Source organism: Octodon degus, unplaced genomic scaffold (genome assembly GCF_000260255.1).
Source record: "Octodon degus isolate 3935 unplaced genomic scaffold, OctDeg1.0 scaffold00005, whole genome shotgun sequence".
NCBI lineage: Eukaryota > Metazoa > Chordata > Mammalia > Rodentia > Octodontidae > Octodon > Octodon degus.
The window spans coordinates 19,557,438-19,583,576 of NW_004524581.1; the positions used below are offsets into that span (position 1 = coordinate 19,557,438).

Sequence of the window (26,139 nt, forward strand, 5' to 3'; positions counted from 1 at the left end):
AAGACTGGTTCCTCGTCACCCCTCTTGGTGGATTTCCAGCACAGCAGAAGACTTCCGGACTGTGGTCACAGTGTGCAGCCTGGACATGGAGGAAGAAAACGCAAGGTGACTCACAAGCACATGTATCTACGTACCTACTTCCATAGTCATGACCGTACATGCATATAGCGTGTCAGACTGTGAAGACTCCCGAGACTTCTGTGAAGACTATGTGAATAAGAATGGAGTTAAAAAAGACTAAAACTAATCCTCAAAACAAAAGATTGTGGATTGTGGCACAGATCGAAGAAGTCCTACCTTTCTCTCCTCCAGATGCCCACCTCCTACCTCTTAGCAATTGGTTACACTGTCCCAAACAAAAGGATATCTCCCACGTGGGAGACGTTAACTTGGGGTCCACGCCATGTGAACCATTGTAAAAAGTGTGTGGTCCCACAAAAGAAAGAAAGGATATATTCATGTTTAAATATAGGATAGCTTGGATAATTGTACTACTGATTTCTGCTGGGTTATTGAAAGGAGCAATTAATGCTTAAATTTTTTTCTTCTCCTTTTTAATTCCTTATACATTCTTTTTACCAATTTTGCATGCTTACATCTCGTAATCTAAACAACTAACTTGCAGACAACATTATGCAATATAACAACCATGGCTGAATTCCTATTATTTTGTTCAGTGAAATTCTCTATTGTTTCTAATGGTTTCTTTTTTTACTACTTTTTATTTTCTAAATAAAAAATAAAGGATGTCATCCCAGAGAAGGAAATTCAAACTATGGATAAGTCCCAGTTTCCCAAAAAGATGCAGCTTGGTACCTTGGCTGTTCTTGGCACAAGTTACTCAGTTTCAGGACTTTGGGCAAATGGAAAATGAAGTCCTGCCAACATTCCTCCCAGGGAGATGGCACAGTTTAGTGGTCTGAACCCTGACCCTGCCCCAAAGCAGAGAAAGTCTGACTCTTTCTTAACTTCTGCAAGTTTACCTGAAGTCTTCCAAAGATTTCTTCTTGGTTGCTTTCAAGCCACCATGCTGGCAACAGGCGAATCTGTGGTCGATGAGCTGGTAGATGATGGGGTTGTACATGGCTGCCGACTTGGCCAGCAGAGTGGGCACCACGGAAAGCTGGATGGGGATGGAGTCTGGCCTTCCGAAGGCTGACCACACTGAGACCACTGCGTAGGGGATCCAGGCAACCAGGAAGCCAGCACAGATCAACATGGCCACCTGAGGGAGCAGGCAGAGAGAACAGAACAAGAAGCCCAGTGGATGGAAGCATCTGAGGTAACAGCTATAGGGAACAAGGGAGTCCCTGAGGCACACCCAGAAAACTTTTTAACTATGTTTCACCTGATCTTGTCCTCAGGAACCCTGTATTGCACTCAACCACTCTCCATTCTAAAAGTTGAATGTACCCAGGGACTCAAAGTATAATCCTATAATTACTGTCAGATGGTGCCTGCACTGGGGCAAAAAGCCATAATACAAAAAGACACCAGTTCTCCTGAGCTTTCTAGACTGCTCAAGCCTTATTCACTTCAGAACTTGACAGAAAATATGTTCCCCTTGATGAAATTTTAAATCATCCACTTTTGCCTCAGGAACCGACAATCTCTGCCCTGGTTTGAAATTCTAATATGCATTTTCCTCGGTGGTTCCCATTAAATGTTATTTCTTTTGGCTCAAGCTTTTCCCAACTGGGAGGCTTAGATTATGGAAATTCACCGGGTATAAGGTAAAGGAGAGTCATCAAGCCTCAGCCAAAGGGGCACGGTTGTATAAAGTACTTTTATTTTCTTTACTTTTTTTTTTTTAATGTTATGCATTTGGTACAGGGTCTCACTATGCAGCTCAGACTCGTAATGACCTTCCTGTTTCAGCCTCCCCAGCACTGGGATTATAGACATGCACCACCACACCTGGTCTCAGTGGCTGGCTCAGCGCACCCAGGGTTGGGACAGCATGGCATGTGGTGCCGTGATCGAAAGCCAGTCCCTGAGCTTGCTTAAGCAGTTGCTTAGTCCACTGACCTATCTCGTAGGCCCTTGTGCATGCATTTAGTTAAGGGGCTGTTGCAATACATGTTTTGTGCAGGAGACGGAGCAAGAAACAAAGCAGACACACCCTGCCCACATAGACCTTGTGATCTCAGCAGGTTTTTGTTTAAGCAACTGAGTAATCAAGAAATGAGAGGACTTTTAATTAGATTAATAATAGATGAAAATGGAGCCCAGACTCTTAGGTTTTAATATCCAGCCTGAGCTATTCCAGACCCCAACAGAGAGAGAGAGAGACAGAGACAGAGAGATAGAGAGACACAGAGAGACTAATTTCAAACTGTCTTTACTCTGTTATTTACTAGACTGTCCGTTCTGTGAGATAATTAAACTAGGAGTCTACTCAGAACAGCCTTATGTGTAGACGACCTTTGTTCGTTTTCATGTTTTGTATTTAGTCTCTCTTTCCCAGTGTGTCTTCTACCTTGGCAATGCCAGGACTGCTCTCCTCCTTGGTGGCTCTTGAAGATGACACCAAGGCCCCACGGGACTCAAGGCAGGCCAGTCAGAGGGCTGTGTGCCACTGGCTATAGTCACAGGGACAGGAGTTGGGTCAAACTCATCTCTGGAATTGTTAAGGCAGCCTTCCTTTGGCCTCTGAGCTCCCAAGCACTGGGTCTCTATTGCTGCTGCTTATTCCCACTGCTTCATTTGAGACAGAAAAGTAAGGACAGTGTCTCCCCAGTACTAGAGCTGTGAAGAGTTCCGTGAATCAGTGACAAGGAATGAGGCGTGTTTTATCTGCAACGGTTAAAGAAACATTTCTTAAAATATTGTTTTGCTTTAGAAGTTGATTGAATTGGTTTTGGTTTTGTTTCTGGGTTTTGTTTTTTAACAATGAAATCATGGTGTGAAGGTACATTTATACTTTCTTGGGAGCAGAGCTCTCCTGCATAGAAAATGGCCCCAAACCTTAAATCTCTGACAGCAGAACAGCCAGTCTTGGGGTGTTTGCCCCACAAGTTCATTGTTCTGAGCTGTGCGGAAGTGAGTGGTGGGAGAGCTGCTCTAAAATTTCAGAGGTCCTAAAAGTGCACCCAGGAAATCCAGAGCTCATCTCCAAACCTTCACTGCGGCAAAGCACGGCCCTCATCACAACACAAAGCCATTCCAGTTCACACTGACTCTGAAATCCCCAGGAGAGAACCCAGTGAGCCGGGGACTATGCCTGGCCCACAGCCCTGCATCACGGTCCTGAGCCCGGGCCTTTGCCGACACTAACTGATCAACCGTGAAGGCCCGATGTGTGCCCGCATCTCTCTGTAGAGCTTGCTGTCCCATCCTCCGACAGAAGCTAGACCAGGAGAAGTTTTCATTCAGTTTGGTCTGTCTGACTTTTGTTTATAAATGGAAAGCATGCTCCAAGGCCTGTGCGGAGGGCTTTCTTTTGCTAAGTCCCCAAATTAAACACTAACTGTATAAATAAAACTTGCTCTAGCAGATGTCTTGGGACTTAACACAGCCCCTGCTTGCTTCCTCGGTGAGTCACAGAAGGATTTCACAGCATCTCAGAAGCTGTTTTCTGTGTTGCTGCCAAAGTCATTGACAAAAAATAGATTAGCACTTAGTCCATAATATTGCCTATATTTTACATATTTTGTACATTTTCAGGATTGCGTAATGGGGGCCAGGAGAGATTTAAGCATTTGTATTATGTTATCGTTTTTAAAAGAACATACCAGAACTAAATCACAGTGTGGTTTTAAAAACACACAGCAAATGAATCATTGGGAGTTTTCTGGCTTTAGAGTAAAGCTGAATAACCATAAATCAAGTTTAAAGTCGAAAGATGGTGAAAGGCCAGATCTAAAAGGCAGAAGACTATCAATGATTCTGAAGTAAATACAAGGGACAGGAGGCATTTTCCCACTTTAAAATGTACACATAAATATTTGACATTTAAATATTAAAACCATCTGAGATTTACTCTCCCAGAAGATCCCAAACCTTTCCTGATACACTTTGTTTTTCTAGAACCTTCTCCTCAGCATGAGGTGGCCTTGACCCTCCCTCTCTTACAAATGTCCTCATTGTTTTCCAAAAGTTGTCCCCAGATATCCAATCCAGGTCTCACAAGGCCACTCCGCCTGCTAACTTCTACATTGCTCGTTGCTTCATTAGATTGCTTTTCCACCCCACCTCTGGGGTCACTGGCAAAGTAGTTAAACTTCAAGCTCCCAAATTAGACAGATTTTGTGGAGGAAAATTCACAGAAGATATACTTGGCTGCTATGGAAGAATCACCCTTCTAGAGACTGAGACCATTCACCCTGACTGCATCTCTCTGCAGAGGACCCAGGGACATCAGCATCTCCTGGCTCTTCTTCAAGCCTGCACTAAACACCTCAAAATCAAATGTTTTCTGCCTTGATTGCTCTACTCCTGTGAACTAAGCAATTAAAATAGTCATAGAATAATATGGTTGAAAGGGAATTCTCCAAGCTGCACACAGCTCTGGCTCTGGATCCCACACAGCTGAGCCACCCTAGAAGATGTGATCTCTAAGGCACCAGGTCCCATCGCCCAGTGCAGGAAGCAGGGGGAGATGGAGAGCCATCAGCTATGAGATCCTTGGGGAAGAAAATGGGATCCTGCTGCTTTGGGGGAGCACTCACTGGACAGGACATACGGATGCAAAGACTCGGTTTTGTTAGGTTGGGGCTAGCTGGGAGGCTCAAGGATTTCTTCTCAACCAGCAGGAAAAGGATAGGAAAGGTAACTATGAGGTAATGAATGCCTGCTGCAAGATGCCTGCCTTCCACACAAGTACTGTTTCCTTATAAGCAATGATGTCCTCAGGCAGGAGGATGAGGAACCTCATACCAGTGACCCACTTCAGACCTTGGTCTCCTCATTAATACAAAAAAGCAAAGGTCCCAGCATTCATCATTCTGGCTACCTTTGAAGAAATTAAGGCATTCAGCAATCCAAACATCTCTTCCTTCTGTTTTACCCATGGAAAGATGACCACTGCCAAAAGTCCATCCCATTCCTCCAAAAAGCTACACTTTCAGAGGTATTTGGTGCCCTTGCCCTAGTTAACCCTGACTGTGATCCAAGCAGAAGATACAAATTCACACTTCAAAATATAAAAAAAGAGAATTCCACATTTTCCGGTTGCAGTTTTCTCAAGTCTTAAAATACCACTACTCTAAAAACAAGCAAGAGCTGCAAAAGTGAAGAGAGGCACAAGTTAGGTCAGGTCACTCTGGGCATCTGCGTTTTGGAGTTTGGGTCTAAAAATAAACACAAGATTCTCTGATGAATCAGGAATCAGCTTAAAAGAACAAAGCAGTGGAGATGTCCCTGGTACAGCAAAAGAGGGGGCCTTGCTCTTTGCAATGAGCCAGGCCTGGGGTGCACGCAGCCGCTCAAAATGGACAAGGACTCCTCCAGCTGGAGGCCAGGGGTGTGAGGGGTGACAGCTACTACCGTGGGCTTTAACCATTTGGATGACTGTTGCCACTTCCATGGAAGCTCGGGCTTAGAAGACACTCAGGACACCATTTCATTCCTCCCCTCCCATACATAAGGAAGTGAAGGCCTAGAAGGAGTGAACACTCTACCTGAGGTGAGTGGTGAGTCAAGGTTCTGAGTTGCAAGCAAACAAAGTTGACTCTGGCTCAGTGAGACAGTGAAGGAATTTAGTTGAAGGATGTTGGTTGAGACAGAGCTTTGCTGCAGGCACTGAAGACAGAATCACACCACAAACTGGGAGGGTGATCAAGCCTGATGCACAAGCCCCTGGTGCTGCAGGGCAGCCCCCAAGGGGGACTCCCAGTGTCATCACACCCAGACACAGACTGATGGAACACACCCGGATGCACAGCTGAGCTCAGCCACAGGAGTATCCCTGGAATGAATGGAGGGCTTTCTTACAACCTCCTAAAGAGCTGTGCAGCTTCTCCATAACCCCTCAGCAAGACACAGAACATTGGAAATTCCTCAGGCACAAAAAGATTCAGCTACTGGCAGCCCCAACAAACCATAAAAGTTGACTATATATGCCCTCTCAAGGATGGTAGCAAAGCCGGGACTGACCACAGTTTTAAATTCCTTTTGTTATTCAGTTGGTCTGCCCTGGTCCACTTTTTCCTTCAACAAATGTTTAGTAAGAACTATCAAGCTCTTGAGGCTGTGTTAGGTCCAGGGAAAAAATCATGATTGGAAAGACATGGTTTCCCCTGCAGGCATTGTTGACTGGAGGGAAAGACAGGCCCCAAGCAAGTAATCACAGACCTAAGTGTGTAATTCTAAAGTAACTAAAACTTGACAAGTTCCAAGAAGAAAATAGAGAGGCTGAAATAAAACATTATTATAGGAAGACTTGAATTCTTCTTTGGAACCACTTTCTCTGGGAAATGACATTTATGTACAAAATAGTTAGCATAGAAATACAACTACTTTCTCTTAGTTCAATGAGAAGAAGGTTATGAACTAATAGTGTTTAGACAAGAGATCATGTCTGCATCTTATACTATGAATAACTACTACAAAGACAACAATATGCAATGTATTAATTATTGTAACTGTCCTACTAACCTGTTTTGAAACTGTCTCATTGCTATTTGTTTCTCAATAAAATTAATATAAAAATAGATTAAAATGCCCACTTAGGCAGACACAGCAGCCAAGGTTTGATCACTGGTGTGCCATGCTAGCCCTGCCCGTGGGGCATGCTGAGATGGTGATTGAGACTGGACATGGTAGCCAGTGCTTGTAATCCCAGCTCTTTGGAAGGCTGAACACAGATGGATCACTACTATGAGTCTGATCTACATAGTGAGACCCTGCAACCCTGTAGATCCTGTAGACACTTACTAAAAAAAAATTTTTTTTAATTACATTTAGGCTGAGAAAACCTAAGAAGAACAAAGGAATTAATGAACTCATTAAAAAAAAAGAACATCCAGATACTCAGAAATAGTAGCACATGCCTCTGATCTTAGCAGTCTGACCGATTGAGGCAGGAGGAATGCAAGTGTTTTAGTTCCACTTGGGTGACTTAGCAAGGCCCTGTCTCAAATAAAAAAAGGGTCTGAGGATGGAGCTTAGTGCAAGGCCCTGGGTTCAATCCTTAGTACCAGAAGCAGGGAAGGAAGGAAAATAAAAAAATAAATAGCTCTACAGCCTAGCTTTCCCAGAAAGAACCTTTGATTTCCACCAGGGAGTCCCCTGACCCCATTTCTTACTGATAAATAATACTTCTTTGGAAACAAAGGAGAGGAGGGCTTTGTGGGCACCTCAGCCTCACAGGTGAAGAGTCATAACCATCTTTCACAATCAGAGGGCAAGAAGAAAGCAAAGCAAAATGTCCCTCCAGTTATGGAAGAGACAAAGGCACCCAAGCTAGGCATCAAGGGACCTCTTAGCAGTCTCCAAAGTAATCAGATTCATTTATTCGATTATCCATTCATTCAGGTCATCTTGATAAATATCTAGCAGGTGAAAGGCTCTCAGGTACAGAAGCAAACAGAGCACACTGTCTCTGCACGTGTGGTCTCACAAAGCAGAGCAGCAGCACTGGGCTCCATGTGATAAGGGCTGCCAGCACCCAGCATTCTGATGGTCCACAGCAGGGAGACTTCATCCAGGTAGCAGGAGCCAGGAAGGCTTTCTCGTGGAAGTAAGTGACATCAAGAGAGACCCAGACACCCGCTGGATCTGGACATGACCAGGCTCCAACCTGTGCTAAAAGGCAGAGCCTGAAGTACCAACAGGTACAGAATGAACCTATGAGGAGAAAACGAACCTAACTTCCAGGGCCCCTCCTGTCACCCCACCTCTCCTCTCAGTCCAGCAGCAGCAGGGGTGGTCACAGCACTGTGTGACTATTTAGCATGTAGAAACACCTGAAGAAATAAAGCATGCATTTCTCAGCTTCTTGGTTTCAAAATGGAAATGTGAAACTTACAAGAGAGAAAATAAAAAATAAATAAATAAAATTAAAATTAAAATTAAAAAAAAAAAACCAAGAGAGAAAATAGTTGAGCGTAGATCTTTGAATGTGCAAGAAATGACTCAGCATCCAGGGCCTTCTGAGGCACTAGGATGGCTCTGTGAATGAGGTAGAGGAAGTCAACAGCTGAGGCAAGGACATCAGAGGAGCCAGTCATCTGATGTCCTGGACCTGCCTGGATGAGCACACAGGGCAGGGCATGGGACAGGAAAAGCAATAGAACCCTCAACACATTGGGGGACATAACAGCACAAAGCCTGCCCCTCGCTTCCCCAGGTTCCCCTTGAGTTCCAACTGGATGGTTAGAGTACAAGGAGTGGAGATGTAGCCTATAGGCATCACGTGGTTGGCAGCAGAAGCTGCCACGGCCCCCAGGGCCATTGTCACCAAGGTCAGAAGGAGTCAGAAATTTCCACAGTGTCAAGACCATGAGTGGCTGCCACCAGGCCAGGACCCACTAAGCACTGGCACCATGGCCCTGTGAAAGCCACTCAGGAATGTACAGTGGCCTTGGGAAGAGGGGGGAAGTCCCTGAATGCTCATTATGGGACTTGACATAAAGGTGAGATTATGTTGACTCATGACATGGGGGAACGTCTACCTATGTTTGTAGTCTGCATAGTCTGTGAAACTTCAAGCCACTACAAAAGTCTAGCAAAGTCATCATTTTGAAAAAATAATTACAAAGAAGCTGCTAAGCATAGATAGGAAGATTTATAGAAGAATGCCAGTTTTTAGCCTGATGAGATCAGACGAGCAGAAAGCAGGCTCAGATAATGACCCAGCTAGGAATAATTAGAGCACATAAAAAGCTAAATGATTTTGATCCCAGAATCCAGGGAAATAGCCTTTAAGTAATAAGCATGTAGAGCAGGCTGTTCCAAAGATCAGAGGCACCAAATGAACGTGCAAAATGTCGACACAGCAGTAGCTTAGCGGAGGAGAAAACATCTAAGATAACAGCACATCCTAGCACAGGGCTCTTCCTGCCAGCTTTTAACCACTCTGAGAAAAAAAGGTCCAAATTGAGTAGTAGTTGAAAACAGTTTAAGCCTAACATCATAACTAAAAGTTTTATTGTTTAACGTGGTTGAATTTTGACATAAAATTTTCCACAGATATTAATCATTAAAAGCATTCCATATGTGGTTTATTTAAAACGTGTTTTTAGGGCCGGGGAGATTGCTCAGCAGCATAAGCGCCTGCCTGGCAAGCACAAGTGCAATCCCTGGTACCAAAATGTGTGTGTGTGTGTGTGTGTGTGTGTGTGTATTGTGTTATACGGGTAAAATACAAACCTTTTACATGAAATTAGCATATGTTACAAGAATACACATACATAATATCCCATATGCACAAAAGGATTTGAGCTGAACAAGCAACGTCCCCCTCAAGCACACACAAAGAATGTGGTCTGGAATATGTGCCGAACCGTATTCTGGACCACTCAGCAGTTCAGCTAAAGGGAAAGAGGGGATGAGGATGAGGTGCAGAGGTTCCCAGAAACCAGGTCATGGCTGAGGCCAGAGCTGGGCAATGCCTGGAAGGTGGGGCATCCACTGTCGGACAACCCCACCACGGCCCGACGGGACAGGCTTACGCTGCTTCTCAGCTGTGTCTCCATTCTTTCCCTCACCTTTTCTTCCTACTAAAAGGGGGCATTTTATTCTTGGTATAGCTGCCCAGTTGCTAAAACATTACCTGGTGCAGGGAAGGATTTTGCTTAAATCCAATCCAAACTTAACTGGGTTAGTTTAGATTAAATTTATTTTTACAAAATCACATAAGAAAGCTTAAGAGAGAACTACAAATGAAGGACTTCATTTATCACACTGCACTTTAGGGGATTATGTTGCTACATTACAACCAATTACCACAAGGCAAAGTATATCACGATTCCTGATTGTGCATGTTCATCCAACATCTTCTCTATTAATAAATTATTGGCACATTTTGAGCAATCCAAAAGGACTTGGCAAAGCCTCAAAAACTCTACAGTTTAAAGACAGAAACATTCCTGAGACAGAGTCCCTTACGTTGATAAGCACAATCTGTGCCTGGAGAGAAGTATGTTGCTTGAAGTCTTTGAAATCAGAGGTCTCCAAAACAGGCTATGAGAGAGGTCCGTCAATCAAATAGTTGATTGGGACATAGAAGGGAATGAAGAGAACTTCAATCTACATTTACTTTTACCTTTAACATTTAAAATATAAGTTAGGGAATGCGTTATGCCTCATATATAGCTGTCCTTCCAAAGCCTCATGAGGTCGTAGGCAGGGCTTCACAGAGGTGGCTGGACCTCGGGTGGGTGATGCTGGGATCAAAAGTGTAAGGCTGAGATTGATACATGCTGGGAAGTTAGGATTGAAGTTGCCCCATATTGGGCGTGAGTGCTACCTGCCCTAAGGCTGGGTGGCCTGGATAGGACATAAGGGACAGAAAGAGGGTTCCCTGCTTGTAGCTTGTCACTTGTAGCTTGCTGGCTCACTGCCTTTAACTTTGGTTGTTAGTACTGTGTCTCAGAAACAAGAAGAGTAACTAAGACAGCATGATAGCATTTAAGATAGTTTGATATTTTTCAATAAAAGAATAAAATATGGAAGCAAGGTCAGTTGGAATTTATCCAGAATTCCTAAAAGGCACAAGGAAAATGAGAAGGTATGGTTTCTTTAACAGATAATATCCACTGGGTCTTCACATCGTGGCAGCATCCCACAGTAGGCCACGGAGTCAGATATTTTCATTCTTGGTAAAGGCATGAGGAAACAGAGATTCAAAGAGGCTACACATCCAGCTCCAGGGCTCAGAACCTTGTGTCAGTGACAGTTAAAACCCAAGTCTGTTGCCCAATTGAGTGCTTTTCTCCTACCCTGCTGTATGTAAAGAAATGTCAGCTCTGAGGCCAACACTGCCTAAGAACCAACACTGTAGAAACTGTCTTTGTGTGAAAACAAGATCACCATCAGAAAGCCTTTGTAGAAAACACTGTCTCTGAATAACCAAGTGGTAGAATGTCCTTGCACTGTTCACCCAGGCCCCGTAAGACAGTAAACATTGGGCGGTATGACAGTAGACAGTATATGACCATTATTCTCATTACTGAAAGAATTATTGGAAATTCAGAGCATCCTACTCCACAGACAAAATAAGCCCCAATTTGATAGATGTTTAAACATGCATGTGCACCAGCCCTGTAGCTTGGTAGCACTTGGGAGATGATAACTAGTGCTGTAAAACAAAGTAAGACATTCAAGGACAAAATACTACTTTTTTAAAATGTGTGTGAGTGTTCATGTGTGCATCTGTGTGTGTGTTTGTGTGTGTAAGAGGCAGAGAAAGAGAAAAGTCTGCAAAGGCTTAGATCAACAGTAACGAACCCCAGAAGTGTATTAACATAGGATTCCAGGTTTGCCTGAACCTGCCTTACCCTCTGCAATTTCAACCAACCAGAAAACCCCTCATTGAACTGTGACCATCATTACCTTGGTCAGTTTCATCTCGAGCACATGGCTGCTGTGGATCCGGCTGTCAAAGTGGGCCACCTCTTTGGACGAGGACTTCACCTTGGCGATGATCTTCACATAGGAGAACACAATTGTGGCCGTGGGCAGTAGCAGGCAGAAGAAGAGGATGTTCAGAATGAAGACCTGACCAGCAGCTGAGGCCTGGGCCAACCACCAGTCCAGGGTGCAGGAGGTCCCGAAGGGCTCGGGCGCGTAGTCCCCTAGGCCTACCAGGGGCATGGTGGTCCAGAAGGACACATAGGCCCAGATGGCCGCCAGGCAGATGTAGGCGTGCTTTCTCTTCAGCCAGACCCCTGAAGGCAGAAGAACAGCATTACCCTGATGCCATCTGCCCTGCACCTGAGCACCTCCCTCGGCATGTCACACTCCACCTCCAAAGATTCATTCCACTGAATGCTGGGAGACATGCGCAGATAAGGGAAGCCTGAGGGAGATGCGGTGAAGGGCGAGGTCCAGAGTGGGTGTCTTTCTCCAGGAGAGTGACATGTGAAGAGATTGTCACAGGGAAGATTTTCTCTGGGCACCTGGAGCTTTGGGAGGGAGAAGTGGCAAAGGCCAGGAAGATAGGACAGGTAGCAAAAGACAAGAGGATGCTGAAGGCAAAGAGGATCTTGGGGAATTATCTCAAAAGCGTGTGTTAGTGGGTCATCCAAGGGTCCAAGGGAGAGTCCTTCGAGGAGGTGAGAAATCACAAAGCATCATCGCAGAATCTTTATCATCCCTTCCTCCTGAAAGCTCTGTGTCTCTACAGCCCCTTGTCTTCCTAGGAAGGTGCTAAGTAGGGATAGGTGAGTCATGGCCATGACAAGATGAGGGTGGGGGTCTGTCCCTGGCCATTTCTGGAGCAGATTTTGAGTCTTCAAAATTCATTCCTACACGGTCACTCTCACACAGTCAAGGGGACAGAGGCTGAGAACCTAAGACATTTATACTGCCTTCTGCAAAAGGAACTCTGTGAAAATATTTTCAGGAAGACAAAAAATGAACTCCATGTTTCAGCACTAGTTTCTTACCGAAAGAGAATTCAAGGAAAGAAATAGTACAGTCATCTAAAAATAAATAAGTAAACAAATAAATAAATACATAAAAGTGGCAAAGCACTAGTGTTTCTTTTCCAAGGTTCAACACGCCCCAAAAGAAGTCACCCTGACCTAAGGCCGTAGCTTCCACAAGGCATCACCACATCCCTCCCTCATCACCCTGGCAAAATGGCCAGGGAACGGGTTCAATCTGCTTTGATCTTGGAGTAATGGAGAAGAAATATCAAAATATGTTCAATAAAAATTAGATGACTTCTTCATCACAGACCCAGGGTCTGTCTGCACTCAACAGTGTGAGATAGACAGAGCCAGTATGGGCTTAATTCTTCCAATTATTTTTTTAATTTACTTATTTGTCTCGCTGCATTGTTCAGACTCATAGTGAGCCTCCCATCTCAGCCTCGCTTAGCGCTGGGATTACAGGTATGCACCACCATGCCCAGCTTCGGAGCCAGCACAGCACACCTGGGGATTCTGAAACCGACACAGCATTTGGTATCAGGGATCAAACTTGGGTCCTTATGCTTGCCAGGCAGGCATTTAGACAGCCAAGCTACCTCCCCAGCCCAGTTCTTCTATTTCTTTCATCTGACTATGCTCACAGAACCTTTCTAAATACCCAGGGTGTTTAACAGCCAAATGGAGGAAATAAAAATACACTGCTTACAAGCTCAGTAAGGGTTCTGCAGTTGATGTGAAGGGCCTTCTTGGCAGACTACAAAGCCCTGCATGCCTGTGTCCATGTGTCCCATTCAGTGCTAACAAGAAGTACAGTTGTTGGGGACCTGCCGGTTAGCTCAGTTGTTTAAGCGCCTGCTCATGCAAAGGCAGTCAGATGCAAGATACTGTGGTTCAATCCCCAGCTCTACCTGCCTACTCAGACCCCTCCTTAAGGCAGCCTAAGCCAGCCCAGAAAAAAAAAAAAAAATCCCTCTCAATTTTGGGGGGATAACTCAGTAGAATAAGTGCTTGCCTGGCAAGCACAAGGACCTGAGTTTGATCCCTAATACCACCAAAAAAAAAAAAAAAGTACAGTTGTTGACTTCTACACTCTACATAGATTGTTATCTCCAATTTTCCAAATAGGTGGGATTTCATATCATCCAATGCAAATGTCTCAAGCCCCAACTAGGTAAGGACAGCCATTCTGTAACCACCCAAGACTTCAACTCTTGGTTATCCATCAGAACAGATACAACACCGGCAGGGGTCATCACATGGGCTCACGGGAATGTGCAGAGGCAGACGCATAAGCATTCGCGGTTAGGGTGACTCAGTGAGGTGTTTCATACTTACATTCGAGGGAGGTGAAAGGCTGTCAATACAGGAGGGAGTAGATTAGTAGATTGGTTCTGTGTTGCTCCGGAAGTCAGAACTAGGACCAATGGGAGGAGGTTACTGGGAGGCAGTTTTGTCTCAATATAAGGAATAACATTGTAACAATGGGCTGCCTTGTGCAGTAGTAAGCTCCCCATCACTGGTCACTAAAATTAGGAAGAGTCCAAGGGGTCCTCCCTCAAGGAGGCCTCCAGACAGCTTACCCCGCTGTCCCCAAGTGACCTCCTGGCTCCCACATGGCGAGTCACTGTGTGAAGGTTGGATGGTGCATTTGACGGACCGATAAGACCATATCCCTGGGACTCAGCATCACAGAAGCTGGGAGATCCACACATAGCTCTGATAGGAAGTCCTGCCCTGCAGTGGTCCTGGTGGTGACCCGAGCTCAAATTCAAGAAAATACTTAAACACAGGAGCCGAGGCTCTGTTTTCCTCAGAAACTCACAGGAAATGTCACATTGCGCCTTCTTGTTTATAAAATGAACCTAGATTGAAATTGTTTGGCATGACCAAAAATGAGTTAATGAAAAAAAAAAAAAAATGAGGCTCTGCTGTCATCCAGAATATGCATCACTGTATTTTTAACTTTATTGAAATTTGTGATTCAAGTGATTTTTATTGGAAGCTGCGTATGTTCAGGAAAAAAAAAGACGCTGTACCCTAAAGATGGTGTTTGAAGACTGCTCCCACACCCGAGCTCGTGTACTCATACAGATCAAGGAGCATAAATGTTTAAAATATAAAAAGAGCCAGACACACTGGTGCATGCTACAACTCCAGCACTCTGAGAGGGCAAGGCAGGAGGACTCCAAGTTGGAGCCCAGCCCGGGCAACTTAGAGACTTAGTGAAATCTTGTCTCAAAACTAAAAAAAAAAGAAATAATATAATGCTTAAGGACTAATGATGTATTTCAGTTTGAAGGCCCTGGGTTCAATTCTCAGTGCCACAAAAATAAAATTATGTAGTACATATGATGTAATATGCAACTATCGTATCAAACGAGTCAGGTGCACTTACTCTTTCCCACCTCAGTCTCCTGGCCACACTGGGTCCCCATGGTCACGGGCACCCTAAGACACAGTGACAGTCAAAGAAGCTTCATACCAAGCATCAGACGATTCCCAGGGGGTGCCCACTTCTGAGCACTAAACTTAAATGCCTAAGAGCTTCTCTTTGTGTTTACTGAATCCTGAGAATGTCAAGAAGCCAAAGTACCGAAAATGATTGAAACCACTTGCATGGCCTGATCTTTAAAAAATAATTTGTTGAGCCTCCAAAAACATGTTTGCTGCTGGCTCCTCCCTCACCAGCTCCTGGAATCAGGCATCGTCCCACCTACCAACACCACAATCCACTGCTGGTGGATTCTGTGTGTGTCCGTGGTGCAGGGGCAGCTGCATGGGCCTCTACTCTTGGAGGTGAGCATTTTGGATTTCCTCATCTCTGAAATCATAAGGAGTCCTAAAGGAGAATCACAAATAGCTTTGCTTATCACAATAATTACTACGTAGGAAGTCCACTAAACATCTCAGACCTGACACCTGTCAATGCATCTTTGTATGTTTGTTTTCATGACAAAAATGACAAAAGCTTATGTACTTTATATGACTTTTTTAAAAAGCATTAGCCAAACACCAGACACTATGGTACAAGTCATCTTAAAATAAATCTATGATAACACAGTCAAATCCTTAAACATATATTAGAACAAGATAGACTATAAATAGACATGCTCTTGGTCTCTGAGGTTATTAATAATCTTTATTAACTGTGTTAAATGTACAAAGCTGACACTCAGTTGATCTAATGGACTAACAGAGAATGAGAAACCTTCTAACTTACCATAAGATAGATAGCAGATTTTCAGGTATCGATCCAGGCTAACCACTGTCATTGTGATGAGGCTTCCACAGCCAAAGAAAAACCCAGCCCATCCGTACCAGCGGCAGCCCATCCAGCCAAACACCCAGCGGTGCCGGAAGCAGGAGATGATGGTGAACGGCTTGCCTACAACTGAGCACCACAGAGGTATCAAGGGGAGGTGACAACTTCCCTACCTGCTCAATCACCTGCGCCCCTACACATACCCTTCACCGAAGGAAACCCCCAGGTTCACAGAATTTTGAGCTGTCTTTGATTAAATTGAGCTTGAAACTGCAGTCATCCAACAGTCAAAGATATCAGAAGGTTATAGGAGGAATATTTTAAAGTATTATTATATAAAGAATTGTTGGGCCAGCAAGATAGCTCCGCAGTGTAAAGTACCTGCTTAGGCAAGCTTGGGCAAATGGCCACGGTTCAATCCCCAGCACCACAGGCTGCACCAGCCCCACCACAAGGGCAGGCTGAGCTGGCCACAAAAAACAAACAAACCAAAGAAACTGTCTCAGAGAAATCCACCTTTAGAGTACAAGAGACAGGATTTCACTGGGATGAGACAGCAATCTGCTCATTTTTAATGTTTTGTTGAAATAGTTCATTTGGAAGTCAAAGGCAAAGTAAAATTATACCCACAGTGAAGCCTCTGAAAGATTTTCTCTTCAGGCACACTTTTTGTACACTGATTTCCCCCTTAGTGTGTGCAAATGCCATTATTTTTCTTCCCTACCCCCCAGCCCACTCCTCTCACCTCCCACCCAGCAGATATCTAAGCTGGAGCGGCAGGAAGGACTCGTGGGAACCAGGCTCTGTCCACCACGCTTCGCCACTCCCAGGACCCCCAGCCAGCCCAGTTAGATGCTCAGGTTCTACAGATGCAGTGATCCTATGAGTTCGTCCCCAAAACAAAAGCATTGACAAACAGAAAAGCAAGCAAGACAGTGCAAGGGTACCTAGTGGACACACTTCTTGGCAGTCAATATTCATGGCCCTAAAAATTCCAAAACTCAGAAAAATAACGATCTTTGTGTGCCTTAGCATTTCCCAGGTATTCACTACAATACTCTGCTACAAAAAACTGCTGAGTCACACACAGATTGCAAAGTGCAGAGTCGTGTAACTGCACAGAGTGCTTTAAAAGGAGATTGCTTAATTCTGACAGCTCCAAGACTGATTCCGGAATGTACAGAGACTCGGGACCCAGTAGTCAAATGAGTTTACAATTCACTTGATTTGTTTCTTATTTTACTACAATGTCTAGCATTTCCAACACAATGTAAAATAGAAGTGATGACAAAAGACACCCCTGTCCTATGGCTAACTTTAAAAGAAAGACCTCAAATGTTTCACTGAGTGTGACATTCTTGCTGCCTTTTCTTCAGTCAAGGAATTCTTTTCCTCACAACACTAGTTTATTAAGAATTTGTTTCTTAAATTAAGGATTATCGAAAGCGTTAGTGTTCAAGTATTTGTCCTACCTTGAATACCTATATCTATTAATCTGAGCAACAGATTTGGCAATAAAAATATGTAATATAATAACCATGGTTAATTTGCTATTCTTGTTTTGAAAATCTATACCATTGTATGTTACTCTGTTTCTGTCTTTGCTTTTGGTATTTATTTTCTTTCACTCTTTTTTTTCTTTATTTTATGCATTTGGTACAGGGTCTCACTACACAGATCGGACTTGTAGTGATCTTCCTGTTTTCAGCCTCCCCAGCGCCACCACACCTGGGCTCTGTTGCAGGCCCAGCAAGCCCTGGGGGCAAGGGATCAAACCCTGGTCCCTGTGCTTACCAGAGCAGGCGCTTAGTTCACTGAGCTATCTCGCCAGCTCTGCTTTTACTCTTTATAATAAAACAAAACCAATTTTAAAAAAAAAAAAAGGATTTTGTTTCTTACTAGAAATATCAAGTTTTATTGGGTTTTCTGCATCCACTGAGATGAGGATTTTAGTACTCATTAGATCTGTTAGCACAGGATATTAATAGATGCATAATATTGATATATACACAAATTCCTGGGATAGATACAGTTTTTTAAAATAAAAGGCCCATAAAAATCTTTTTAGCCAATGAAGGAAGAAAAGATTGTAGACATGTTAATGAAAACGAGAGAGAAAGAAAAAATAAGAATAGAATGGTGGCTTCCATTCACCTCATCCACTTACCCAGGGGACTTCCTAAAATCTAAGTATAGAACAGGAGGTTCCCACCAGGAAAGAGGGGAAAGAGGAAGCCATCTGTAATACCAGAGGCTACTTACGCATTAGGAGTCAAATCCTGTAAAGTCTTGGAGGGAAAGAGGCATTTATCTAGGAAAGCCCTCCTTAGAAAACAATGGGCACTCCCGAGGTGACTAAGTTTGGGGGCTCTGGGAATTGAACTCAGGACCTTGCACTTGCCAGCCAGGTGCTGTGCTGCTAAACTAAAGCCCCAGCATCCCCTGGGTGACTTTAGACAGGGAGTGGAATCCCGTTGGAAGAGGAAAGACTATGCCTTATACTGGAGGCAGAAAAGCTGAGATCCCAACTGATTTTAAAGAACAATGTGAATAGCTTTCTCAGAAATTTGAACTTGTCCCTTTATTGATTCAAAATACGTGTAACATATTTTCTTTTAACATTTTCTTGTTACAACCAAAAATTAAAAGTACTTTAAAAAGCTGAATATTCTCAGGAAAGCAGTCAAATGTAGGACATGAAAAAGGGAGAAAAATATTAGAGTTGGAAAGGACTTTGATAATCTAGCAAGCAGTTTCCCAGGGTTTCTCCCTGGAGCTCAGGGAAGTCCATGGATCTCCTCTGAGAGCTTGTGCAGTTGTGTGCTGGTGTGTGTGTGTGTGTGTCCATTCATGTGTGTTCATGTGTAGGTGCTAAGAGCAAATAGAAGTTAGATTATAAAATATGGACGATGGAAGGATTGGTGGAGACCGGCGGTATTAGCTAAAGTAGAGGAATAGGTGGAAATTTCTGGTCTACAGAGGGGTGACATGGAGGTAGGTGCCCCAGTGAGTGGGCGAGAAGCCACAGACGGAGAAAAGCAGGCAGAGGAGGAAGCAAACAGGCAGGCTAGGGGCAGCGCTGGCAGGTAGGTATTAGGGGCAGGAAAAAAAAAATGGTGAAGTTGCTAGCCTGAAGTGAGAGTGGTCTGCGTCCCCCAGGCCTCAGTAGTCAAAGCTGTAGGAAGCACCCCTCTGGAGAGGAGCTTCAACAAGCTGTGTAGTCCACAGACTGCAGTGTCTCACTCCAGCCTTCCAGCGGGTATAAGCTTCTGAACCAAGCTGGTATTTAAAATTATGTAAATACCAAGTCCAGGCTCCACCCACTGTTTTAATATGCTAATTTAATTATGTAGTTAAGCTCAAGCATAAATACAGGTTTGTTGTTGTTGTTGTTGTTAGCACCCCAGGTTACTGTAATTAGCATGTCTCACAGCTGTTGGGCCTAGGGATTTGGACACCATCAAGTGGTCAGACAGATGCAGTACCAGTGGTCTCTGGAGTGTTTCTCCACGGTGCTTTTAACAGAATACAATTGAGCAAGGAAAATATACAAAAACTCTAAGGTTTGTTGGAAGAGGAAGTTATTCTAGATGCTGAGAATGATCTAGGCTAATCAGAGAGTGCTGTGAAGCGGAAGGCAGTGTTTTCTGATGCAGTGAGGAAATGAGGCGGTTCCCGCAATTTCAGAGCAGCCTTCCTTGGCTGGGAGCATCTTCCGTGTAGCAGACCAATTAAAGACATTTTTATTCGCAGCTAGTGTAGTTCTAAGCAGGAGGCCTGTGTTCTTCACATGACAACGTGGTGGCAGTGATCCATTTCAGCCAGGCCTTTTATGCCCAGGACCATGGAGAAAACCTTCTGGGGCAGCAGGGAAAGCCACCATTCTTGTCACAGCACTGCCATCATGTGGTCATGGCCCAGGCAGCAGCCACTGTGCCACCCTGTGAAGTCCCTGGGCTCATCCCAACTGCTCCACAGAAAGGGGCCTGCCTGCCCCGCGTGCTTTGAGTTTACCCAGCAGCCAGCGGGGTCTCAGCCTGTCCTTCCGTGGGAAACCGTCCCAAATAATCAAGATCAGGCTGCCTCTTGAAAGAGGGTGGCACGTCTACGCTGTGTGGCAGTAACTCAACAGACAGAGGTTTGTTACTGAGCTTTGCTTTGAAAACAGGCAGCAGCACAAAAAAATCCACCTCAAAAGATGAAAATCTGAGGGCAGGAAGAGTTATCACTGAAGGCTGCTTATACAGGTTTTCCAGCTCTGGAAGCCTAATGCCGCAAGCTAGACGAGTGTTGGAAGCCCAAGATCAAAGCTAGGCAACCTGGAATTTTCTATAAGAAAGTAATGAGATGTCGCTTAGCTTAAACCATTCCTACTTTTTAATGGATTATTGTTAAGGAGAAATTTTATTCTAACTCTTCTTTTGCTAGGTGATCAGAGAAGCCAAAGACTCAGGAAAGAAACCAATAGTTCCTTTTTTTTTTTTTTTTTTTTTTAATGTATTCCATGCAGGGGCTACAGGGTCTCACTACACAGATCAGACTCATAGTGATACTCCTATTTTCAACCTCCCAAGCATTGGGATTACAGGTGTGTGCCACCACGCTGTCTTAATTGCCATCTCAGCACACCCCAGGGACAGGGCCAGTATGGCACACCAGGGATCAAACCCCTGCCGCTGTGCTCTACCTAAGCAGACACTTTAGTCCACTGAGCTCTCTGGCCAGTCCTCTGAAACCAGTGGTTCTTGATTTTGTCCACATACCAGCTTAGCTGGAGATTTTATTTTTAAATACTCTGACAGCCAGGTAACATTCCCCATCACTTAAATAAAATTTCTGGCTGTGGAGTCCAGACATGAACTGTGATGAAATTCCCCAACTGATTTTTTTTCATACAGCCAACTTTCGCATCATGGGACCAGATGCTTCCCATGCTGAAGTCAGTATCAGAACCACAGTTACAGGTGCCTCGAGCCAGGTAGCCCTCCCTTCTTTATAGTGACCTCTCAACTGTCTCTCCTGTCCTACACCTTCAAGGTCCCGCCCTGTTGGTGTTCATTTTACCCAGAAGTACTTGAAGGTGGATGGGGTAGAACAGAACTCAACACAGAGTCAGCCCAGAGTATGCCTGTATGTTTCTGACTTCTGAACCTTCAGAAGGGCAAGATGTTTTACATTACTGTAAGTTGTATCCTCACGATCTGATGTCTTTAAGACAAAGAAATGACTCAATAAATGTGCAAGAGGGAGCAATGTTCTAGCCAGACAACATTCACAAATGAACCACAGACGCTAAGAATAGGAATTTTGGAAGGAAAAACACCAGTGCATGGGGGCTGAGTCATCTCTGAGCTAGTGAGAGATTTAGAACAGGGATGGGGCCACAGAGGAAAGTGATCGACAATGTAGAGTGTGCCTAAGGAGAGTCACCTAGAGAGAAAACATTCTCTAAGGCTTTCACAGAGAGCAAATTGGTCAAGCAATGGCCGTGACTCATCCACATGGCTGACACTGACAAAGGATCTACATACTGCTGTACATGGTTTCATGGTAAATCCTGAGGGAATTTGACTGATCTTGACAGATACAAAAGTTACATTTCTTGTTATATAAGTCTTGCTTTATCTTGATCTTAACTATCCAGCAGAAAAGTATAAAAATGAGGTATAAGGGGGCCAGGGAGATGGCTCAGTAGAATAAGCACTTCCCTGGCAAGTGCAAGGGCCTGAGTTCAATCCCCGGTTCCCGGAAAAAAAAAAAAAAATACAAGGTATAAAAAGTAAAGCCATATTAACATGCTGAGCTGTAAAAGGCTCAAGTCAACAACTTCTGACATTGCCAGTCCTATGGATAGCCCAGTACTATTATGGACTACTGGACTATATTGGATTATTTTGCTGAATTCACATACCTACAGTATTTGAATGGCAATGGAACACTCATCTCTGGCAAAACTAAATGGAAAAGGGGATATAAATGAAGGTGCATTTTGTAGTGAAAAAAATATACATATATATATATATATATATATATATATATATATATATCTGTATATACAAAATAGGATAGATATACAGCTACTTTCTCTTAGTTCAATAAGAAGAAAGATTTATACTAATAGTGTTTAGACAAGATATCAGGTCTGCATCTTATACTCTGAATAACTACTACGAAGAAAACAACATGCAATTTTTAATTATTGTAACTGTCCTGCTTACCTGTTTTGAAACTATCTCATTGCTATTTCTTTCTCAATAAAATTAATTAAAAAAAAATAAGAACAGGGATAGTTTAAAGCCAAGACGAGCAAGTGACAGGACTGAGTTACCTGAAATCCCCAAATCACAGATGGCTAAATTAATGGTCATTATTTCAGCAGGTCTTAATTTCTTCTTTCGTCTAGAAGACATATAAAGGACATATCCATTTCCAAATGTGGACAGAATCCCTACAAAGAAAAATAAACAAATTCCCATTATTGAAATGAGAATTTAGAATTCATTTGGACATGAAACACTTCTCAATTTAAACAATGACACCATAGATTTAGAGGGTAAGGAGAGGCTCTAAATAAAAATCTAAATTAAGAAAATGAAATCAAAAGCATGAGTTGTGAGTGAGAGGCACGGGATGGGTCACCTCCAAAGGGACAGGATTCAGGGAGCATATGACTGAACTTACCCAGAAAAAAGAGCAGCTACCTTCCCAGTTAGGCTCTGATGGGGGGTGGGAATCCCAACGGTCAGTTCTTGAACCAGCCCCAGGGTGGAGTAGGTACTTTTCTCATTCATGCTATAGGCTATTGGCTTTTTATACAACTCCCTCCCTCTGGAGCGCAGGGTCAGCCCCTGGCTCTTGCTTGGACTTAAAAGCAATCACCAAAGGTGACTGAAAGGAGCACCAAGAGCCAGAGGAGGCTGGCGTGACCCCGCTCTGGAAACAGTCGCCTCCTGGGGAAGGTCCCAGGGCAGGTGGATGCAGGGCGTCTGGCAGATTGGACACCCTTCAGCTACTACTAGCCAACGGATTAAGGGAAAGTAGGTCACAATGCCGACTCCCATCCCACCACAGGAAGAGGAAGTGAAGCTCCACCCACCACGCCTACCAACCAAGCGTTCCCACCGTCACATCCTTCCATTAATGACGAATTGGCTTTGGCATTACAATGAAACTGTTCAAAAGTTCTTACAAACCCAGTTTAAATGCAAAAAGACCCAATCCCTGCTGACTATATTTAAGAAAAGAATACACCTACTTCCATAGCTTAACATGTAGAGTAGATTTCCTCAGGAATTCTTGCTTCATAGTGTAGCTGTGTATAAATGAGAATCTGGTACAGCTGCCTTTAGTAGTAAGGAATAAGGAGAGTATTAACAGGAGACACCCATATTTTCTATTTTAATTTCTATTTTAATTTCTCCACCACAATTCATTTGGGGGGCAAGGAAAGAAATGCGTGTCTCAGCTGAGGGTGTAAAACCACCAGGCAATGGTCACAGTGAGCTCTTGGGAGGCCATGCTGGCTTAATGGTCTGTTGAAACCTCTTTAGCTGTTTTAAAGCAGAAGAGGAGGGGAAAAAAAGATGGACAAGATGATAGAGTCTTGGAGCAAACCAACTACAATGACCCTTAGGTCTCATTAAAGGGAACCGTCTAGAAAAGTATGCTGGGAAAGTAAAGTGTGAAAATACAACTTGAAAACTAGTAAAACAAAGGGTACCTATGTTGTACACCAAGAAATTAATACAGTAAGTATGCATGTACTTTCAACACACAAGTCTCATTTACACACCCTTTGGCTCTCTGCATCTCTTTGGAGAATATTCGTTTTTTTTTTTTTTTCTTTTCCTTCCTTAAATTTTCTCTGCTAACGCTGCTTCCTAGTGTTTCACCCAGTGCCCAAAGCATGATTCAAGAACAGAGCACTTCCCTGCATGTAAAGTGTTTCTACAGGTAACCTTATCTGCAGGTGAATGTTAAGAAGTGAATTTATTTTTAATGATAGTTAAAGGAAAACAAGATACAGATAAAGAGTATGTGGTGGACAACTGTAGATGATCAAAATCCTGGATGTTCTCATGAATACAAAAGCTAGGTAGTTTTTCAGATAGGTAGTTAATAAACTTGATATTTACCCAAAAGACTGACGAGTAGAAAATGAGTCTCTAATTTATTTCCCCTGCATTGCAAAGCAAAATTATATTTTCACTCTTCAGTTTCCCTAAGTTTTCTGGTATTCAACAAAGATCACCAAAAATGTTCATTTCACTCTGACTCCTTAAGATGAATCGGAACACACTCACAACATCTACCTGAGGAGAGGGACAGGCCTGGGTCTGGGATGAGCCCGCCGACCCAAGGGCCTTACCTCATTCTTCCGTGACAGGCTTGTCTTCACCTAGCACCCCAACTGACCTGCATCTGGGGCCTGATTTTCGAGCCTCCCACTCCAGCCTGGTCCTCTTAGCATGACAGCAACTTTCCTTCCAGCTCCACGGCATCACTTGGGAAGCTCTCCTGATTTCCTTGCCTCCATCCTGAGTGTGTGTTCCTCTAGTCATTGCTAGGACAATAAAAGAACTATGCACCTCTGGCTCTTATCCTGGATGGATGGGTCTGTCTTGCTAGAGATGCTACTTTTCATTTCTTACAGTCGAATCGCATCACTTTTCTGATCACTGAAAGTACCTCAATTTTATTAAATTTTATATTTTTATAAAAAGCACTGCTGATTTTACTATGCAGTCATCCTACCAGAGAGTGTGTCACTAGTTCTCAGACTCACTGCTCCCTGACAGGAACAACGAGGGGGTGCTCCGTGTATATTGGTGTTTGTCGGTACAAGGGAGTCCACGTACATGAAGTGGAGTTTAAATCAGTAAAATGCTAACTGGCCACAAATGAAGTCCAGGACAACCCAGCAACCACTGTGCCACTGAGTTTCAGGTTCAGTCTCACAGAGCCTTTTGCCTCAAGCACTGACCAGAAAGGAGTCACAAAATTTTCTCATCAGTTTTTCTAATTTCAGGAATTAAATGACATTTTTTTAATAAATAGATGAGAGTGGAAAAGAAGAGAAAAAGGGAGGGAAAGGAGGGATGTAGAAAGAAAGGAGAGAAAAGAGAGCAAGCTTGACCCAGACCCACCATCTGAAAAGATTAAAGGTAAATCTAAAGGCACAACCCACTTGTCCACTGGTCACCAGAATTTAAGATAACAACTTTAAATTGAAGTATTATGATTAAGTCTTAATCATCTACATTAGCGCTGTCCAACAGAAACATAGTGCAAGCCAGAACAACGGGCCACGTACTTTAAATCTCCCTAACAGCCACACTAAGCAAGGTAGAAACATACAAGCACATTCATTTTAATGAACTTGAATTTAATTTAGTCCAGACTATCCAAAATATTATAGGTTGCATTCAGTTTTTCAAAATGACTTGTGGAATCACTGCCTATGATTTTTTTTTTCTCGCATTAAGCCTTCAGTGGTGGCATGAATAGAATAAGTCTTGGAAGTAAACAGGTGGGATCCACGGAGGCTACCTGGGGCCACGGCTTGAACCACACAGTCTAGAGGCAGGTGCTTCGCTGTGTGGGTTGGTCACAGAATCTTTGGCCCTCAACTCACTTCCACTTGTCACTGGTGTATATTTTTTAACTCCCATCGAAACACCCTGGCTGCTCATGTGGTAGGAAGTTTGTTTTTAGATGAAGTAGACGCGGTATCTATGATCCCTCTTACCCCGAGCTGCTGAACGTGGCTGAGCTAGATGTTTTCCAGGGCCCATTTTTACTCTAAAATGTTATGATTGTTTCAAGAGTATTTTCTAAAGTAAAAGCACTGTTTGAATAATATAGCATTATAATCGTGTTTGATATTCAGAAGATAAACCTACTAACAAATTAAGCAAAGTGAAATGCAATCTTGAGATAATTTTGCTATAAATGTCTTTGGATTGTCGGTGGAATATTTGTCTCTCATAATGACAACAACAGAGTCATTTCTACGAACTGTTCACTCAATTCCATTGTGCCACCCCCATTCCTACTCCTCACCTCCACTAGAATCCTACACGTGTGCTGAGATTTTTACAAAATCAACACGTTGGCTGTAAATTTTCTAAGAGAAGGATTAGGCAAGCTTACCAATGATTGTTAGGTAAAAGCCAGCCACTAAGTCAGCTTCCCAGGAAAGTTTGGACACAAAAGGATCCTCCTCCTGAAGATAGCTTGGCAGGTGCTCATTTGGGGGCGGGGCAGTGTGGTTCAACGCCATTGTCCTTCACAGACTCCAGGGATCTGTAAAGCAAGTGGACAGAGTTCTCAGCAGAC

General features: G+C 43.6%; 1 protein-coding gene across 1 annotated transcript; it reads right to left on the minus strand.

Annotated features, from left to right (window-relative positions):
* On the minus strand, nucleotides 1-26,139 carry Opn5 (opsin 5). Its single transcript, XM_004624089.3, has 6 exons — nucleotides 25,954-26,139; nucleotides 22,130-22,249; nucleotides 15,760-15,930; nucleotides 11,497-11,831; nucleotides 984-1,225; nucleotides 1-79 (listed from the first exon to the last, which is right to left on the minus strand). The coding sequence occupies exons 1-6, from the start codon at nucleotides 26,081-26,083 to the stop codon at nucleotides 16-18; spliced, it is 1,062 nt and encodes a 353-aa protein (XP_004624146.1). The 5' UTR covers nucleotides 26,084-26,139; the 3' UTR covers nucleotides 1-15.

What these genes read in the sequence shown, in the direction of transcription:
- Opn5 (XM_004624089.3), bottom strand. Translation starts at nt 26,083, where the DNA reads ATGGCGTTGAACCACACTGCCCCGCCCCCAAATGAGCACCTGCCAAGC. An exon ending in CTGTGATTTGGGGATTTCAG is followed by an intron (nt 15,931 to 22,129) that starts GTAACTCAGTCC and finishes TGTGGTGCTCAG; the next exon opens with TTGTAGGCAAGCCGTTCACC. An exon ending in AATCTGCTATCTATCTTATG is followed by an intron (nt 11,832 to 15,759) that starts GTAAGTTAGAAG and finishes TTCTGCCTTCAG; the next exon opens with GGGTCTGGCTGAAGAGAAAG.